Below are 20,297 nucleotides of genomic sequence, written 5' to 3'. Positions count from 1 at the left end.
CTCCTCTGGATGTTTTCCTTTTTCCACACCTACATTGAGGCATTCGTTGTCACTATGAGGAAGAAATCCTAGGATCATAGAATTAGACCTGCCATTGAGTCCAACTCCTTCATTTTACACATGGATAAAGTGAGTCTTAGAAAGATTTTAACCAATTACTTGCCCAAGGTCACATGGTTGGTGACAAAGCCAAAACGCAACTTATAAGAGGTCATTTAGTCCAACTTTTCATTTTACAGGTGAGAAAATGGAAGCTCTGGTGGTAAGTGATTTGCCCCAAATCCCACAGGTAGTAAGTAGAACAGCTGGTATTCAAACTCAGGACCTCTGTCTCCTAGTTCAGCAGGAAGATATATCCCACAACGCTGTCTCCCTCACATTAGACCACACTAACTAATGCCTGCTTCAGTAGCCTTTCCATTACTCTATCCTACCCCCTCCATTTTTGTTTATATTCATAGTCTCCAGTGATTGATCATTTAACTGCACAAGTGGCCTGAACAAATAGTTCGTGTTTAATTTGAACATTAAATAGTGATTTCAAAAACATAAGTAAGACCAAGTGTGTCCTCCACCCCCACAAAGAGCATTTTGGATTGATGATCAGAGGACCTGGGTTTTTAAATCCTGTCTCTGTTATTTATTACTTGTGTATGCCCCTATGGTGAGTCACTTAACATCTGTCGGCCTCAGTTTGCACATCTGTGAAATTAGATAATTGAACTAAACGATCTCTCAGGTTTCTTCTAACTCTAATTCTATGATCATAAAAACTTTCTACTATTGTCACTGAAGTGCAGGAAAATTCCTTATGTAAGGCTGATGTCACCATGGATATCAGTAGGCTTTTACACAGGGTGACATCAGTAAGTTGGCACCAACATCAAATATGTTTGTGACATTTCTGAAAAAACATCTTGTCCTTTGTGAAAGAAAAGGACAAGTATTCTTCATGCAGTGGAGAGACATAACAAACCTGTGAGAGTTAAAAGAAACTGCTTTTTATATAAGGATGAAGGCCTCCCAAATTTGCTTGATGCCTAATGCAGCTATGTGCCGCATCCTGAGCCATGTGTCATTTAATCTTTTCCAACCTCATAAGCTTATTGCAACAGAGTCTTGGAATATAGCTCCCTTTCTGAAGAAACAATTGTTACCACAGGTACATAAGCAATTTTTGAAAAATAAACACTGTCTTCTTTCTTGAATGAACATCATCTCCTCATGACTGAACATAAAGAATTCTCAGTCATTGTTTTGGAATCTGTATTTTATTTTTTGCCAAAGGGTTCACAGAAAATGACCAGATTTTAGTTGTCTTGATTGTCCAGATTTCTTTCCAAATGCCCCCACCCCAAAAAAAAACCAACTCATAAATAGTCAGCTCTTTCTTTGGCTCCAAATTTGACCTCACCTGAGGAGTGCACTTTTCTTTAGAAATTTTAATCTGAATTCTCAGAGCTCATTTTTCACCTTGCAACAGAATTTTCATGGGGGAGGGGGGAATTCAGATGCAAACTTAGGTTTTGATTTTTTCTCTCTCTCTCTTATTACTTTTTACTAAAATTAAACAAATGCCATTACAGCAAATCAGAATTTTAAAAAATTGAACAATCACGCAAACCTCACAAACTGTTGAGTAGCTTATTCTTCCCACATGAGGAGAAAGAGATGGAAAGATACAAAGACAGGGAGAGAACATTATCATTGTCCAGTTCACACTTTTGTGTACAAGAAAGGGAACCAATGAAAGATCTCTTCCTATTTAAGAAAAGTGACACAATGTCAACAAGCAATTTGCTCAAATTCCAATCTACTGCTTAGAATTTCCTTTTATTTTAAACCTAGCTAACCTTTCCCATGAGCTTTTCTTTGCTATTTGCAACCATGAACACATACTCAAACTTCAGGACCCAACAAAAGAACCTTTTCTAAGCTAATCACATTCTTAGATTAGCAGAATAAATGGAATATAAATGAGGCAACAAATGATAGTCTAGCCTTTCCATCTCTAGTACCTGCTACTGTACATTTGCCATCAGAACTGAATTTCCCTGACACAGCAAACAAATAATCAGTGACTTAATCATAAGCCCTATTGTCATTGCTAGAAATTTTATAGGATGGAGGGAACCTTATCTGTCCTCTTTTCAAAACCAAAACCAAAAATAAAAACCCAACAACTTAACCTGCCACTGTCTTGGCTTACACATTTTTAATACAAACAAAAATAATCCTTTCCATTTGGAGCTTATATAATCAGGAAAAAAGTGAGAGATGGGTAAAAAATCCATTATATCATAAATGAAACATGAAAACTGCATAGCTATGATTCATATATGATTGTTTATAATTTATCAGCTCTTTAAAACACTGAGTGATGTGTCCAAGAGCTAGTTCTGAGCCAGGACTCTCCTAACTGATATGGCCCATTTAGAATCTAAGTCTTCAGGAAAGCAGACCCCACCAGGTCATTGTATCAGCTGTAAGCAAGCCCCAGTGCCAACTAATGGGTTTAAGAGAAGAAAGAAAAGGAAGGATTTTTAAGAGAAAGAAGCCAGAAGAGGAAAAATGAGAAGAAGGAAAAAAGGAAGAGGAAAATAAAGGTGTTCCAGTATTTGTTGTTGCAACATTTGCAGAACTTGGCTTAACTGGTATCCATCCAGCAAAGGGCAAAGGAACTAATTTAAAATAATGGAAAATAAAGGTCTGTTCTGTTTTGAATGTTGAGTTTTGTGTTGTGTTTTAGTTGTTGAATGCAATAGATAAGATCCTATTGTGACTGAATTCTCTCTAAAATATGAGAGAAATCTATCCCTTGTCCAGTCTAGAATTGTGACGGCTGGCTATTGGGTTGCATTTTGTTGTAGCCTGGCAATATAATCCATCCTGCTTGCTCCGTTCTAGTACTCTGTTGCTTTTGTATTGTGTGTGTGTGTGTGTGTGTGTGTGTGTGTGTGTGTGTGTGTGTGTTGGAGGTGGGGACATTAATAATCACTGATAGGAAAGGTATGTACTGTGCTATTACCGCATTGTAAAGTGTGTTCATGTCCTGTCTACTGAGATGCTCTGTTTAAATGTGCTAACAAGAGAAAAGTTAATAGTCTGGACAACTGTCAAAACTCCTCATTGATTGATGCTCTTGTCTAGTTGCAGTCTTTTTTTTCTTTGAAAAGAGAAAAAACATAATTTCGTTTGTTTTGTTATTTGTGCAACAGAATTGCTAAATAGACCCCTTCATGCATGTAAAATGATATTAACAGCTTATAAAATGCAAAATCAGCCTTAATTGTCTCCATTATTTAGAAGATGGGAAAAAGTCTAGGTTAAAACGCTTTTAAGACAAAATAGAGACTCACTGACATTGTTAGGTAATATAAATCAGAACTATAAGGAAATAAAAAATTATACCACAAAAATACTCCAGCCTCCTTTAAGTCCTAAAACTATAATCTGAATCATTCTCCCCTTCACCTCTTTTCTAGAGTTGAAAAGTTAATAATAGAGCATGCCACCCTATGTCTTAACTACTATAATTCACATCTGGTAAGCCTCTCTCCTGTGTCTAACTCTAAAATTCTGGCATGAAATTTTATTTGCCCAGTTTTCTTAGCTTTTAGCTCTTGCCTAGAGGCAAGAGTCTAGAGCAACTCGATAATTTTAGGGTCCTTAGCTGGACTATGATTTTATGAAATGGTATCACACTTCCTCTCTGTATTATCACCTTCTTAAGTTATTCTGCTTCTAGAACTCTGTTCTTACTTTATCTCCCTTGTGACTGTGTTCCTTTGAAACTATTCTCTGCAGTCAAATCACTACCTTCTTATTAGTGTGTGAGGCTTCTTATCTTTCAGGGCATCCCATTCACTCATCCATTCCATGCTGCTAAAAGACATTGAGTTGAGAGACAATTAAAAGAACAAGGGGTTGTAATAGAGATTTGTAGCTTCACATAGGAAGTTAGCATTAGGAATTAAGCCTAGCCCAGTATTTAAAAAGTGAATATTCACTCGTAGAAAACATTAAGCACATTATGGGTATTTGTGTGGGGAGAGGGGTGTACCAAAATGATCTCTATCATTTTGATGAGAATACCTCGCCCCGCCCCCCACCCCTGCCCCACACCACTGCCATGGAGTTTGTCCATATTCTAAATAGAGAAATTTCCCTGATGGAGCCCCCTTACATTTATTTTATTTTCTTTCAGGTGCAGACCTGTGATTCCATCAATGCAAGAAACTCCCTCCACCAGTGCAGATTAGGAACTCATCTCTAATTAATCTGAGAGTTGCCCGGAAGCACTGAAATATTAAGTGACCCACCCAGTGGTCACATAGGACTTGCATCCAGTCTTTCTGCCTCAAAGGCGATCCCTTGGTCCATGCGCAGTGCTACCCTCGAGTGCTTAATAAATGTCAGGAAATAGCATCCAACTTCTGTTCAGTGATACTAATGTAAGGTGCCGGTAACCTCAAGAAGTCCCCTAATAGAGGGACAATAGCTCTGAGTGACTAAAAATCACACTTGTTGGAACATGTTGCCCTCAGCAAAATAGCTGAATGTGCGATTCATATGAAACTCTTCTTTAATTCTGAAAGAGATCCATCCTTTTAAGCTAAGACAATATAAATATGATTTCGATAATAACTGTATTATCAAAATACAGCATCTTGGCATCTCTACGTTCTCCTAGCCTTCATTCTTAGGGCTTTTCACATTGAAATCCACTACTGCATGTCAAATTCAAACAAATACTAGAACAGTTGAGGAATTTTCTGAAAGCTAGGTAGAGAGGTCCTAGTGAAGCAATTAGAAGTGGCATCACTAGACAGGAAATAAGCTGTCGGCACACTAAGCACAAAGATCCAGATTTTAAAAGGGCACAGAAAGCACTGAATTCTGCTTTCACAGAGCAATGTTATTAGGATTCTCCAATGTGACAATAATGATAGGAAGGTTTTTTAAAACTGGATATCACCTCACTATACAACTCTATCCTAGACAAAAGATTTGTATGTGTGTTTGTGTGTTTGTGTGTGTGTGTGTGTTTCTTATGATAGATAGAAGCACTTTAGAATCCTGGCAGATTTCAGTGAAAAGAGGAAAATGAGAAATAGTTTGGGAGAGTCTTTCCTCCATCTAACTCTAAAATGCAGAGGAAGGAAGGAAGGAAGGAAGGAAGGAAGGAAGGAAGGGAGGAAGGAAGGAAGGAAGAAAGAAAGGAAGGAAGAAGGAAGGAAGGAAGAAGGAAGGAAGGAAGGAAGGAAGGAAGGAAGGAAGGAAGGAAGGAAGGGAGGGAGGACGGAAGGAAGGAAGGAAGGTAGGAAGGAAGGAAGGAAGGAAAGAAGGAAAGAAGGAAGAAGGAAGAAGGAAGGAAGGAAGAAGGAAGGAAGGAAGGAAGGAAAGAAGGAAGGAAGGAAGGAAGGAAAGAAGGAAGAAGGAAGGAAGGAAGAAGGAAGGAAGGAAGGAAGGAAAGAAGGGAGGGAGGAAGGAAAGAAGGAAGGAAAAAAGAAAGGAAGGAAGAAGGAAGGAAAGAAGGGAGGGAGGAAGGAAGGAAGGAAGGAAGGAAGGAAGGAGGGAGGGAGGGAGGAAGGAAGAAGGAAGGAAGGAAGGAAGGAAGGGAGGGAGGGAGGAAGGAAGAAGGAAGGAAGGAACGAAAAGGAAGGAAGCAAGGAACGATAGACTGTTCTCTAGAATCATTGTCTATTAAACTTTCTTCTTGTTCTCATTTTGATTTAAAGTACCCTCTTACTAAGTTCCATTTTGTTTTTTTCTTTCAATTTGGAGCCATGGCATGTATATTTACTATTATATTTTATACTGACTTTACCACTTACTATAAGAGTAACATGACATTCTATAATTTTGCTTGCTGTTCTCTTGGAAGATTTATCACAAGTAAAAGATGACTTTCACAAACATCAAGGCTAGCTGCTATGAAGTCTAGAGAAAGTCATTTTTTCAACCAGTAAATTGTATTAACCAGCACATCGAATCTCATTATACTGATCATCTTCATAATATGACTCAAAGCACTATGAATGTTGAAGTGCACTCTGAATCATCAAAAATGATTATTTTTGCATCATATTGTACTTGAAGTCTTTGAGAATTGTCAACAAGTATGTACAAATCAAAACCCTCTCTCGAGAGGCAGAATGAGGTAGTGGAAAGAGTGCTGGTCTGGTAGGCCAAGGACCTGGGTTTCCATCCCAGCTCTACTGCTGACTGCCTAAGTGCCTGGGAAATCATTTAACATCCCTGAGCTTTAATTTCCTTCTCTTTTAAATGGAATGAGTGAAACAAGATAACCTCTGAAGTTCAGATATAAGTCTATGATACTCATCAGAATATTTGAGCAGTCAGGGTATTTCCCTCCTGGTAATGAAATGTTTCCAATAATATTCTTTATCTCGTTTAGCCAGCTATTTGGAGTTTTGTGTGTGGTATTAATATGTTTTCCATCTAGTTTGTTATTCTAGTTTTCAGATTTAGACAGAAAGGATCCATTTTTATTTTAAAGGTAAATAAAGAATGAAGTAGGCTTTGGTTTGGTTTAGTGTATCAAGTAACAGCTGCTTCCTTCATTTTCTTTTTTGGATATTGCAGATGAAATAGGAGAAGAAAACCTAGCTGACTCGTTACAAGATTTATACAAGGCATTGGAGAGAGCCAGTTTGTCACCTTTGGGGGAACACCGAATTTCAACCAAGCTGGAATACAAGAAATCTTTCATAAAAAGGTGTAGTGATCCGATAGTGAATGAAAAACTGCATAGGCTGCGAATTCTAAAAAGCACTTTAAAGGTAGGATGTGCAAGCAGAGGAGAAAAATCCCATTTCAAAGTTCATTCTTGAACTAGAAATGAATTGTTCTAACGTGGTGTAAAAATTCAAAATAAGATGTTTTCATTTTTTGACTTTAACTTTGTTTTGGGGGCATGGGAAACCAGTGGGAAAGAGAGGGAAAAGAAAAGCATGGTCCTGCTATTCTCTTAGTATAATGATTGTATTGGGAGGAAAAAATATCGTCCTAACTTTTCATTAACATCTCAGATAGATGGCAAATCCTCTGTGACTTAGCCGTAGGTGAGAAATGGGAAGTCATATAAAAATTTGCAGAAAATACAGAGCCTGCTTTTTCTAAGTGTTTTAATTTCCTAAGATAAATATTCTATGTGCTATAATTATGAGAGTAAGCTGCTTAAGGAAGAAGAATAAAAATAGTTACCTTTATATAGTGCTTCAAGGTTTGCAAAATGCTTTACAAATATTATTTCATTTGGTCCTCACAACAACCCAGAAAGGTACGTGTTATCATTATCCCCCTTTTCAGGGGAGGAAACTGTGACAGACAGAGGTTAAGTGACTTGCCCAAGGTCACATGGCTAATAAGCATCTGAGACTCAGGTCTGACTCCAAGTCCAGAGTTTGTATTTTACCTTAGTCAAATAACTGTGAAGATTTTTTTGAGTAAAAGAATGGCATGACTAGATCTATACATGAAATAAGTGAATCTAGCAGTAGCCTAAAGGATTGACTAGAGGCAGGCACCCATGCTAGGAGGCTATTACGATAGACCAGATGGAAAGTAATGAGGGATAATGAGCAAAGGTAGAAATTTGCTTTAGTGAGAGGTAGGGATACTTCTTCTCTGATAGAAAGAGACAAGAGAGAGTGGTGATGCTGAATTTTAATACCTGGTGTGTAGGACTTTTGGTAATGTGTGTGTACTAGCAAGGTAATAAACAACATCTACAATAAATGTGAAAATGCTTATGTAGTTCTGTATCGCAAAATATGAGACTCTCCACATAGAAGGTAGAAGAAGTAAAACATTTATTCAGACACCAGAGGGCCAAATCCCATAACCAGTAAGTCCATCCCATCCAAGAAGCAACCAGCTCCCAAAACCAGTAAGCCCACTTTATCATAGCAGCAAGGAATTTAAAACACAATATCACAGCATGGAGCTTCATTATCCCATAACCTTCCTGGCCCCTGCTGGGGCCTTGCCACCAACAATCACTCACAGCACAGCACAGGTCTGCTCTCTTCAAATTTCCTGTGACACACTTTCCTTTTCTTCTCAGCAAGCTCCTCCCACCACACATGACCTAGGCTTCCAGTAAGGTAAGCCAGTCACATGGCCTATTAATGGATGGGAAAGATCTTCAAATCTAAATTGTCATTACAATGTGTTAGATGGCTTCAGTCTTAATAGAAAGCTAAGTCATCTGCTATAATCCTAAGGAATTAATATATGTTTGAGAGTGAAGAGTCAGACACAACTACACACATTTGAGAGATTGAGGAGAGAAGGAATTATTTGGAGCAGTCATTATGAAGAATATGATGAGTCAATAAGAGTAAATGGTACTGGAAAGCCATTCTGAGGGACTAAAACAATAAATTGTTGTTGGGTAAAATCAGCTTAATTTTCCAACTTTTTCTAGCACCACTTAACAGCTCGTGTTGTTGTTTAATCGTGTCTGACTCTTCATGACCCTGAGGACCATAGCATGCCAGTACTGGCCATGTGATTTTCTTGGCAAAGATACTGGAGTGGTTTGCCATTCTCTCCTCCAGCTCATTGATAAGGAAACTGAGTCAAACAGGGTTAAGTAACTTGCCCAGGGTCACACAGCTAGTAAGTGTCTGAGGCCAGATTGGACTCACAAAGAGGAGTCCTCTTGACTTCAGGCCCACCCCTCTATCCACTGTACCCATCTAGCTTCCCCCAAGTTCTCAAATCTATATCCATCCCTAGCTGCTCATAGAGGCAGAGGGGTGTTAAATTGAGGGTGGTCTCAGAGGGAAGGCACTAAGATTAAGGAGCACTGGAAAAACCTTCTCAAAGAAGGTGGAGCTTTGGCTAAAACTCAGCAGAAGCCACGAGGCAGAGATGAAGAGGGAGAACATAGCAGGCATGGGGGGCAGCCACTGAAAATACTCAGAATTGGAAGATGGAGTGTCTGTGTACAAAAAACAGGAAGGGGGCCAGAGTCACTAGATTGCAGAATACATGGAAAGGAGTAAGGTATAAGAAAACTGGAAAGGAAGGAAGAGGCCAAATTATGAAGGGCTAGGCCAAACAGGGGATTTTATATTTGATCCGGGAGGTCATCAGGAGCTTCTGAAGTTTGTTAGTGTGAATGAAAATACTCAGATCAATGGAAAGGTAAGAGATTGTAGTTGCAGAGTGGGATTTCAAAATTCAGGATCTCCAGTATAGAACAATTTTGAGAGATGGTGAGTGAGGTTTAAGGTATGACTAATGGCATATGGTTAAAGTGGGGTGAAGGAGGTTGTTACTGCTGAGACCGGATATGGTCATCAACACGAATATTGAAGAGTGGTCAACACGAAAATGTGGAAGGGGGAGGGGTGGAGAGAAACCTGAGCCAAGTACTAGTCATTGACAAAGTTGAATAAATAACCTGGAGATTGGTAGATGACAACAACAAAGGTGGAGAGTGCTATTAATAGATTGCACGGACCTGAAAAGAGGAAAGATTATTGAGGTGTGGAAATATGAAAAGGTTTGAAAGTGTCATCAGAAAGAAAGAAATCAACCAATTTCTTCTAACTGTAAATGTGGGTTAGTGAGTAGTAGGAAGAGTGGTCACCAATGGATTTCAGAAATTATGAAGTCTCCTGGGTAAAATTAAGAAGAAAATAAAAGGATTTAGAAGAATTTGTTGATAATGGGAGGCATGTGTTGGGGGGAGGGGTCGGTGGGGTGGTCATTGTTCAGTGTTCCAGTCAGACCGTTTCCCCCAGGGGGAACGACTGACAGGCATAAAGGAAATACACTAGAAGACAGGCAAACTGGGTTAGAGTGGACCTGTAGAGAAGTAGAATTTATTAGAATAAGAATCAGTTCAGAAGAAGGTAATGTAGGCACTGTCTGTTTTGATGACTAGGATTAAGAGATGAATTAATAGGAAGTAGATCAGAGTTATTAATATGGGAAGGGAAACTACTTAATTATCACAATGTAGACAATAGAAGAACTTGAAATGTTAAACTAAAGTTTTGGATGGAATATGGCATTAACTATGCTATTTTTTTTTCAGGCTAGAGAAGGAGAAGTAGCCATTATAGATAAAGTTCTAGACAATCCAGATTTGACATCTAAAGACTTTCAAGAGTGGAAAGAGATGTACCTTGACCTCTTCTTGGATATCTGTCAAAAGAGCACCCCAAATGACCCAGTAAATGTTTCTTCTGAAGTAGATGTACTCATATCCTCTCTCGTGCATACCCATTCATACATTGAAACGCATGTGTAAGGCGTCTTGTCTTCACACCATCTGGCACCCTCCTGTCCTTTGAACAAGTGCATAAGGTAGTTTTTATATTCATGTGTGGGAAACTTGGTAAATCATATTTTAATGTTGCTGAACTACATGAAGTAAACCTCATGATATCACTGTCTTTAATGAACATTTGTATATTTTATATGCGACCAGTGCTTGGCTTGTGTTTACCTTGTGCAAAATAAATTGTCTTTAATAATTTAAAATTAATTTTTGCAAATAGCTGTGGAGACAGAAAGACCTCAAGTAGTAAATCCTGAAGACAGTTTACTATTGGACTTTTACTGTCCCATTAAGTTAATTTTATATGAAACAAAACTTTAGAACCGAATCACATTTTTCAGATGCAGACATCTTGTGCGAAAGAACATAAATCTTTTATATTTATTAAAATGTGCTAAGAATTTTCTTAAACACTGCACAAAATTTAATGCTGTAGTTTTATTTTTGTGAAATGTAGGTTAGTATGAAAGAGTTAAGCAGAATAGAAAATCATTGCTATAAGAAAAGTTCAGGTATCAGATATCCATGTCTTAATAGTTAATTAACTTTTGAAAGCTAGATAATGAAAATGTTATTATTGCAAATCTACGAGAACACTAAATGGTATATCAGGGGAAAGCTTTGAAGGTTTTTTTGTGAAAAAAAGACCAAAATCAAAGAGATAGCTGCTTTATTTTTTCTTGGTTTAAATCTTTCTTTATTTTTCTAGTGATGGGATGTTGTGAGAGTGTATAGGAATCTGAGTACTGATTTTTTTTAAATAGATTTAACTCACCCAATAAGGCAGCTACACACATAATGCCAACCTCCTATTTTGGAACTGCAATTTAAAAATAAGTCACCAAGTATAAATTCAATAAATGAATTTTACAGTTAGCTAACTTATTTTCCTCAACTATGAATATGAGTAATTACATTTAGAGACAAAGAAGAAAAATAACTGATAAGTTAAAGTTTGGATTATTAAAAAATTGGGGAATGTTGAGGAAAAAAGTTAAGACGTACTCTGTGTGAGGCAAAGGGTACTGTCTATTCAGAAATGTTCCAGTGAGTTATATGTGTGAGAAAACAATGGACATTTTTCTTACGTTCTTGAACTGTTCTATAAAATGGAGTGTGTATGTGGGGAAACTCCTCTTCATATATTTATAATTATTAGCTTGTTTTTGAACGTGATCTCAGCATGATAATGATTGTGCTGCTTCTCAGTGTCTGGCTGCATAATTTAAAAGTCACAATTTGATATTTTCAGAGGAGGGGTTGCCCCCTCTCCATGACTGTCTATCTTGAGACCTGCTTTTAATCAGCTTTATTACTGTAGCCTGTTAAGCTCGGTGAATGTACTTTAATCTTGAAGAGCTCAGATACTTTCGAGTGATCATCCTCGCAGTGGAAGAGGAAGTGAAAGCTACACAGGGGAGCCTTCTTTTGTTTGCTTTAAAATTACATTTGAATTGCTATTGCTTTGCAGACTTTGCACAATTGTACAGGGAAAGTGGCCTTTCTGCAGCCCATTTTCGGTACTTCTGTATGTAATCAAAATGGATGAGGAATCACATCTTAATGTTCATATGAGATAGGATTTGAGGTCCAGTGTATTATTTTTGTCATTTAAAAAAATCTATTTGTACAAAAACAACAACAACATTTACTTACTGCATGAGTACTGACACTGACACATTAAATTTGTGGATTTGTACATTTAGTTTTTAAAAATGCTTGTCCTGAAATGAAGCGTGCTCTTCTAACAAGCATTTAAAGGCCTGTTGTTTAATGGACCAAAAACATATAAATATATCCATAAAAATATTTGACAGCCATGGATGGATAATGCACATAGGACAGGTGGTATCATGAGGTCACCAGGCAATTAAAGGAAAGATCTAGGTCTGTTGCTATGCAACAGTTTTTCTGCCTAAACTTTACTTTGGTTAGCAGGTAAAAAATTAAACCTTTATACATTTAAAACACTCGTGGATAGCCTGGCATGAAAGCGTGCATTTGCACCATTCATTGTGATGCCTTCTTGAACAGCATTTCAAGTGTTAATCTAACTATTCATTTCTACAAACACTTATTAAGCACCTACAGCAGGTGCTGTGTTAACAGGAGCCTAGAAGGGAAGAGAGAGCACTGTAGAGAAAAGTCAGAACAAATGCAGCTTTCAAAGGAATACTTATAAAGCACTTAATTTATTAATATAAAACTTTTACACATTTCATACCCTTGTAACTTAGTCATGTAGTCATCCTGCTATATTAAGTGTTCTAAATGTTATGCTGTGAGTGGCCCAAGCCTGTTTAGTTTAAGCAAGCATTCTCTCTGAGACCTTTAAAAACTGGATTTCCCAGTTCATTTTGCACAAAAATAGACCTTCACCTTACTATGTATTCCATTATGTACCCCCCCAATGGATGGAGGAGGTGTTAAAGAAGGAGAAATAAATCAGTTTTTTTTTTACGAAAATAACATGGGGCACATCTGGAGAGCTCTCAGCAAACAAAATGGATAGAGAAAATATTTTATTTACTTATTTGCTGTTAGACATCCCCTCCCATCTTAACCCTCTTCATTGTCAACAGTAGTTACTCATACCTTAATGATACTAAAATTCTATCCAAAACCATGCCAAAAATTTTCAAAAACAAAAACCCCATCCAAAGGGCATGCCACAAGTTGCTTTTCCAAAGATTTTGTCTCTCGGTTCAATATTTGCATAAGAATTAAATAGGGTATAACCACAATTATAGCTACGATATGGAAAAATCACAGTTCTCCTTCCAGCAATTTTATGCTGTTTAGGGAGGACTGTCTCACTCATCTATTTACTCCAATAATACCATTCTCTAGAGTCTAATATTGTTAACATTTTCCAATACCTGAGTGTCTTAGCTTTGTTTTGTTTCTTTAGCTTTGGCACAAAGATAATTTCCATTTAATAGCTGGTAAAACTCAATTTTAAGTGATAGTTTAAAAAAAATAAAAGAAGATAACTTCTTTGCTAACTCAGATTCCTCCAAGAAATCAGACTGCCGGAGCTCAATTATCTTTCCTCTTCTCTGTCTCCTTTACTCCCATTCTGCCGAACTGTCTTCACTTTACTACTTCGTTCTGTCTGTTTGTCCCCGCAATCTCATAAGGTTTAAAGACACATCGGAAAAGAAAGAATATCATTTTGGGGACAGTGTGCCAATCAGGAACACCCATTTTCATAACTGCGTCATCATAGCTGTGTCCTGAAATCAGAGGAGCATGACTTAATGCACCTCAGCCTGCGTTTACACTTTCTTCATCTTTTCCACCCTTTCCTCTTCCTCTTCTGATAACTGCAACACTGCACACTTCAGGCCGCTCCAAGCCTGGGGCATGTCGCAACCAATTTCCTCCCAGCAGTCGAGGTCCAAATCATAGCCTACCACGTTGCGGGTGGGCACTTGCCTGGAATCTTGCCACTTTAACCCACCTAGCAGAAGTGCGGTCTCCTCCACCACGGCTAGCCCATAGCAGAAGCGGTCATAGAGCAGGGGCCGCAGCCGAGTCCACTGGTCTGCACCGGGATCGTAGCGCTCAATCTCTGAGAAGAGCTCATAACGCCCCAGAAAAGCAAACACCGCGCCGCGCAGCGTAGCCATGTGGTGGCCAAAGCGGGCGATGCTCATCGGGGCCTTCTTACTCCACACCTTCTCCTTTGGGCCGAGGGCGTACACATCCCGGATGCTGCCACCCCGCTCCAAACCTCCATCCTCCGGCCGCCCTCCGAGCTTGCCCCCGGATATATACACGGTGCCACAGGCCGCTACCGCCCCGGCGTGACCATACACTGGCTGCGGCAACTCCTTGGCCACTGTCCAGCGGTCTCGGCCCAAATCGTATATTTCCACAGAGGCCAGGGCGGCCCCGTCTGCGCCCACACCCCCGACGGCTAAGATGTTGTCGCCCACGGCCCCGCACCAGAAGTGGGCCCGAGCTTTTTGCATAGCAGGCATAGGAGCCCACACGTGGAAGTGCGCGTCATAGCGGTGCACTTGGGCCGTGACGTCCAGTGGGACGGTTGGAGAAAGAGAAGCTGGGCTGCCTGCGGGACTCTCCCCTCCCAGCACGTAAAGGAAGTTGCCTATAGTGCACACGCAGTGCCCCTGCAATGGGGTGGGCAGCCTGGTGAGGTTGCGCCAGCGGTGGTTGTACACGTCGAAGGAGACCACATCTTGGGTCATTTCCCATTCATCCGCTTCCTCAGGCTGCACCTCCTGTTCAGCTTGTTCACCTGCAGCTTCGTCGACATCGCCTCTATCCTCTCCTCGAGGGATCTGAGCATCTTCAGCACCTTGAGTCACTGCCTCCTTGGCCCGGCGCCCCCCGACCAGTAAGATACGAGTTTGGGGGCTCCTGCAGCTCGTCTGCTCGCTCTGCATTAGGGGCTGTCGGGAGGTAGCCGTGTGGTAGCTGATAGCCTGGATAATTAGACCCTTCACGCGGGCGGGAAGGCTGAGGCCCGAGCCTGAATAGACCCGACGAAGCACCTCGGGGGGCACCAGGCCGAAGCGGATGCGCTCCAGAAGACTGCAACAGTGCGAAACGCGTTCAGCCGCGGGATCCTGCAGCAACCAGCTCAGCGCCAGGCTCAGTAACCGGGCCTCGGCCACGTACGGCACGTCTGGGGAGCCCAGCACCGCCTTAAGCGAGCCCGGGTTGAGCTCCAGAAGCCCCGCCGCCTCGGGGCCCCTGTCCAGCAGCTCTCTCATGTGGCGCCCGATGAAGCTTTCTGCCGCTGACAGCGTGTCGGCCAGGCCAAAGCGGGTGGCCAGGTTGGCCACGAAGCAACAGTTCTCCAGGCCCAGGTGACGCACCAAGTAGCGGCTGCACAGGCCCACGGCCTCGCTCACCTGCAGGTAGCTGGCGGCCTCCAGCGTGTCCTCCAGCGTGTCCATGGACAGGGGCAGCCAGGCGGTGTAGATGAAGTCCAGGAGGCGCTGAAGGCCAGTGGCCGAGGGCACCTGCAGGTGGATGACGGGGGCCCGAGACTCCTGCGTGTAGCTCTTGAATAGAGCTTTAAAGTAGTCGCTGGAGCACGCCAGGAGCGACCTGTGCGCCGGGAACTCGTTGCCTTCGGCCTCCAACTTCACGTCGCACAGGAAGCCCTCGTCGCGCAGGGCCTGGTAGTGGGTGAGGACCGCGCCTCCGTGAGCTTTGCAGTAGGACAGAAAGTAACTCATGATGCATCATGCAAAGGGGAGCAGGCTCAGAGAACGGGTAAACCAGGAGCAGGGCCCACACCCCCAAACGCATCCCGCGCAAACAAAGCAGCTCAGGCTCGAGTCACCCGAGTAGCTGCCCCCACTATCGATTACCGGAGTTGGCAAGCGCCCTCCAAAGTCCGGATCGCTTTCATCTTTCAACTAAGGCTGAAAGTTGCCACCCTCCCTCTCTCCTAGCGCAGGTGAGCCATGCCCTGGCTAAGAAAGGCTTCCCGGAGCTCAGACTGCCCACAGGAGATAAGAACGTGCAATCCACCGGACTTGGAGCCGTCCCAGCTTCGAGGGGTTGGGGGGCTGCTAGGGCACAGAAGCTTTTTAGAAATGCGACCTTTGGGAAGGAGTCCCAGACGGCCCACCAAGGACCGCTGTGGCGCCGCACCATCACCTGTATGAAAGGAGCTGCTGCGTCCCCCGGCTGCCCCTATCTCCCAATCAGATGTGTCTTCGAACTCTGACAGGCCGAGGCAGAAAGCAACGCCAGATGTGCAGACGCGGTGGAATTGAATAGGATGTGGGAGTGGAGGACTCTCCTCTCCGTCGGCCCCCTAGCCCCTCTCAGTCAGTCTAGTTCTGAGGGTTTCCACATGCAGGTGGTCCAGGTTCGGAAGGTTCCTGCTAGCACACACGCCCGAACGCACTCGCACACACACACACACACCAAGGGCCGGGGACAACTGGCTCCTGGGGTGGGGGATACTGGGTGATCTTTACCCCTGCTCCGCCTGAGGGATTAAATCAGACCCGATGGGATTAGAGGGGGAGCCAGGCAAGTAAATACGTTTAGTCACTGGTATAATTGGACGCGCCTGGCCATCCGTGCCCAGTTCTGTACATAATATTACCGTAGCTCATAGATACAGGAATAGAGCGCAGACACAATCCTTTCCTTCCACACCAGCCCGCTTGTCCTCGCCCCTCTCGCTCCTCCTCCTGGCCTTTCGATTTGGGATTGTAAATCAAAGGACCGAGACTTGTAGAGCTGCAACTTTCGACTTTGAACGACCTGACTGGAAATCACGAGGATGACCCTTTCGGACAGAAGTGTAGCAGGAATAGAACAAAGCTGCGCGTGGGGTGGGAGACGGGGTTGCAGAGTGGAAGAGGGCGGAGTGGAGAGGAGGGTTAAGTGTCCCTGAAGACCTAATTAACACAGGAGCTGAAGCTTCCTTCTCTGTGCTAGCTTGTCACCCCAAGCCCAGGACTTGGGGCAGAGTTGTTTCACCAGTTCCTCTGGGAAAGGGTTCGCGAGAGATCAACTTTCAGTTTGAAGTAGATCCTAATTAAACCGCATTAAAGAGGGATTAAACTGTGATATTTCCACGCTAACACCCAGGAGATTCGAAAGGAGCTCCTGCTGAGCTGAAACACGAGATCCGTGGGGTCAAGCAGGCTCTGGGTCTTGAAGCTAACAGCAACTGGTAACTAGTCTGGACTTTCCGATCATTTCTTTGGAAATTGGGGATTTTCAAAGTCAGAATCCCTGTTGTTGACATCTCACAGGGGAACTGCAGTGGAAGTTGCGTTTTCCCATTGCTAAATGGGCACTCTTCCTCCATACGTGCCCCACTACCAATTTAAACATTTGCGTGTTCATCTCTAGTCTTCTTTCCAAAAAGCAAGTGGGGAGGAATTTGGTTTTATGTGCTTGAACTGTTAGTTTCCTTTAAGAAATCGATATCCACTAATTTCTTCAGATTCCTGTTCCTGCTTTGCCACTTGATCTAACAGCTGGACAATCATCCCTTCTTGCAGAATGAAATCATGGGTGTTTCGGAGCCCTTCGGAGGCTGATGTCTCAAGGATTTCTTTTCTTGGAATTATTCTTAGAAGCTGCAGGAGGAAGAAACCCCACCAGCTTCTGCAGAAATGGGGGAGGGGGGGTTAAGCTTTGTTTCTAGTACAAATAAAATTTTTTTTCGTTGTCCTCTCCATATTTTTAAATAAGCAAATCTGCTTAGTTAATCAATAAAAATGAGGAGTTTTCTGCCACCCCAATGTGGAAAGTTTGTGTTTAGAACTTATTTCTCATTTTAGTTTGTTTTTATTAAGTTTATGGTTTAATTTAAATAGGATCTGGAAGAACTCATATTTCTGCAATCATAACTTATATTTTATTAAAAAGATGAACAATTTCCAAGAAGGAAGGGCCACCAAGGTCTTACTCGTCTCCCACATTCCCTGACCTGAAGCCTCTCAAAAGTTTACAGTAAAGTTCTGATAGCTTCCTCACTTGTCTGCCTAGTGTTCTCTCTTCACCAATTTGGGGCATTCAAAAAAGTCCAGTAAACCTCATTAAGAATATTTTTATCTTCTAGAAGCTGAGAAAAAGACATGAAAGTTAATTTTCACTTCTCAAAACTGTAACATTCAAGACTGGTCTCAGATTGGATATTATTTAAACTCTACAGGCTATGTGTTTTAAGATTAAGAAAACAGGATGTTAGGGATTCAGGGAATTGTAATTTTTTTTTAAATGTTAGGATCCTTGGTCCCAAAATGAAGTAACAGTTTGTATTTCATTTCATAAAATCATAATGAATTCAACAGGCCTTTATTTAAGATTCAAAGAACATAAGAGTAGGAAAAGATTTAAAAGATCATCTAATCCAACCCCTTTTAAAGACGTAGAAACTGGGGCCAACAGGGGTTAGGTGACTTGCTTGTGGTCACATGGCTTCTTAGAAGCAAACCTTGGCCTATAACCCAGGACTTCTGACTCCTGATTCAGGACTCTTCCTGCCACATATCTTAATGTGGTGTTAAACAAAGCAATTCTTATCACATTCAATAATTATATTCAAATTTTACATTCAGGATCAACCAACATTAAAATACAGATTTTAATTATTTTAAAATCTATCTATTGTGTCAAATCCTAAACAAAAAAAATGCTAACAGAAAGATGAAACATTCACATACCAACAGGCATATATACACATTCCAGTTAAGTCAAAATCCATGAAAGGACTTTGGATTTAAATGTAACATAAAGTTTAAGAGATACGAACAAAATAAGGTTTGGTGGGTTTGGTGTGGGGTTTTTTGTTTTTGTTTTTGTTTTGTTTTGTTTTAGGAAATCATTGTAACATCCACTTCTACGTAACAAGGCTACTTCCTCATCCTGGCCAGAAGCCCATGCTCACGCTGCTTTGCTGATGTGGATACAGTGAATTCTGTTGAATAAGAAATTCTGTATAATAGATTTGTTCACAAGTTCCTGTCTATTTAACAGACAAAGCAGTCAATATATTTAAAGGTGTTGTCTTTTCAGTAAGGTATTTATGTATCATACCAGTATTTGAATACCTGTACAATGTTATACATTCTTAATAAAATTCTAAATGGTTTTCCAAATGCTGTGTTGGAAAGGTTTGAGTTGCACAAATTTTTTTATTGAGGTGAAGGGGAGGTGGATAAAAGGTGCTTCTTGGGTAAATCTAAATGATGTAGCAAAGAAAAGCCAACTTTAACCTCTATATTAATTTTTAATGTCAAAAAGTCACAGAAGAAACTATTCTTGTGGAAACTTGATATGCTCTTAAGTAAAAAAAAAAAAGGTACACTGGACATCATTTGGTTAAATTTATTAAGTGAACAATCAATTATACCCTTTTACCTTTCCTTACATTTTACATTTCCTTACTTACCGATTTAAACATTAAGAACAAAAGTATTTGTGCCCTGATTTTTGGTCACAGACTCAATTTAAACCTACATTTTCCTGGATCCCACATATTTCTGGCATGGTCTGTGTTGTTTCTTATTGTAAATCAGAGGTTCTTAACCTTTTTGTGTGTCATGGAGCCATTAGACCCTTTGGTGAAAACTATGAATCCCTTCTCTCAGACTAATGTTTTCAAATGTATAAGGTAAAATCCATAGGATTACAAAGGCAAACATTAATATTGAAATACAATTATCAAAATATCTGAGTGTATATTCAACTCAATATTTATGAAGAAGAGACACAGCCAACCAACTGTGAAAGAGGCCTAGGAGGTGAAGGAAAAGGGGCAGAGAGATTGGATGGTGCCATTGGTTCTCACTCATGTAAAGTCCAAGGTCACCCACTGCATCCTGGGTCATTGTCAGTCATCTTGACTTTTGTCTTGCCACTGGAGTCCAATGACTCTGCAGGAGAGAGTGAAGCTGAGGACTTTTTGAAGCTCTGGCTCACATAAATCCAGTTCACACAAAAGTCAAGACATCACTTTTCCAGAACAAAGAATAAATTACAACAAATAGAGTATGTTAGAGAAATCTGGAACTCTGTCATGTTAGAGATCATCTGGTTCAGGGTACTTCACCTTTTTTGTATCACGGACCCCTTTGGCAAGCTAGAAAAGCCTATGGATTCCTTATCAAAATAAAATATCTTTAAATGCATGAGAGAAAATACACCTGATTACAAAGAAAAACCATTAGAATGAAATAGTAACCCAATTTTTTCAAAATTCACACACTCCAGGTTAAGAACTCCAATTTATTCCAACCCCTTTCTGTAGAGTGCCAAAGTTGGAGTCCAGAAGACTTGAGTTCAATTTCTGCTTCAAACATTTACCCACCTGGGAGAAGTCTCTTAACCTCTCCATGCCTCAGTCTTCTCTTCTTTAAAATGAGGGCACAGGATTGCATGCCATGTCTCTGGAGGGCTGGTATACCGAATCAGTAGAATTTTATACACCCCCTATGTAGCATTGTCAGTTGCATTTGTGAGT

At 41.0% G+C, this 20,297-nt stretch overlaps 2 protein-coding genes across 5 annotated transcripts in view; one reads left to right on the top strand and one right to left on the bottom strand.

The window, feature by feature from the left end:
- CNKSR2 (connector enhancer of kinase suppressor of Ras 2) overlaps positions 1-10,538 on the top strand; it is a 334,206-nt gene extending 323,668 nt beyond the window's left edge. For all 4 annotated transcript variants that reach the window (XM_036747697.1, XM_036747696.1, XM_036747695.1 and 1 more), the window contains 2 exons: positions 6,610-6,806; positions 10,079-10,538. In XM_036747697.1, the coding sequence (XP_036603592.1) occupies positions 6,610-6,806; positions 10,079-10,294 (413 nt within the window). In that variant the 3' untranslated portion in view covers positions 10,295-10,538. The remainder of the gene's footprint in view (positions 1-6,609; positions 6,807-10,078) is intronic.
- Positions 10,539-11,252: 714 nt separating this feature from the next.
- On the bottom strand, positions 11,253-16,607 carry KLHL34 (kelch like family member 34). Its single transcript, XM_036747693.1, has one exon. It carries the CDS (start codon positions 15,535-15,537, stop codon positions 13,603-13,605), a length of 1,935 nt encoding a protein of 644 aa, XP_036603588.1. The 5' UTR covers positions 15,538-16,607; the 3' UTR covers positions 11,253-13,602.
- Between the last annotated feature and the right edge of the window lie 3,690 nt (positions 16,608-20,297).

The sequence above is a fragment of the Trichosurus vulpecula genome, chromosome 2, assembly GCF_011100635.1.
Source record: "Trichosurus vulpecula isolate mTriVul1 chromosome 2, mTriVul1.pri, whole genome shotgun sequence".
NCBI lineage: Eukaryota > Metazoa > Chordata > Mammalia > Diprotodontia > Phalangeridae > Trichosurus > Trichosurus vulpecula.
This window is presented reverse-complemented; position numbering and strand designations above follow the sequence as displayed.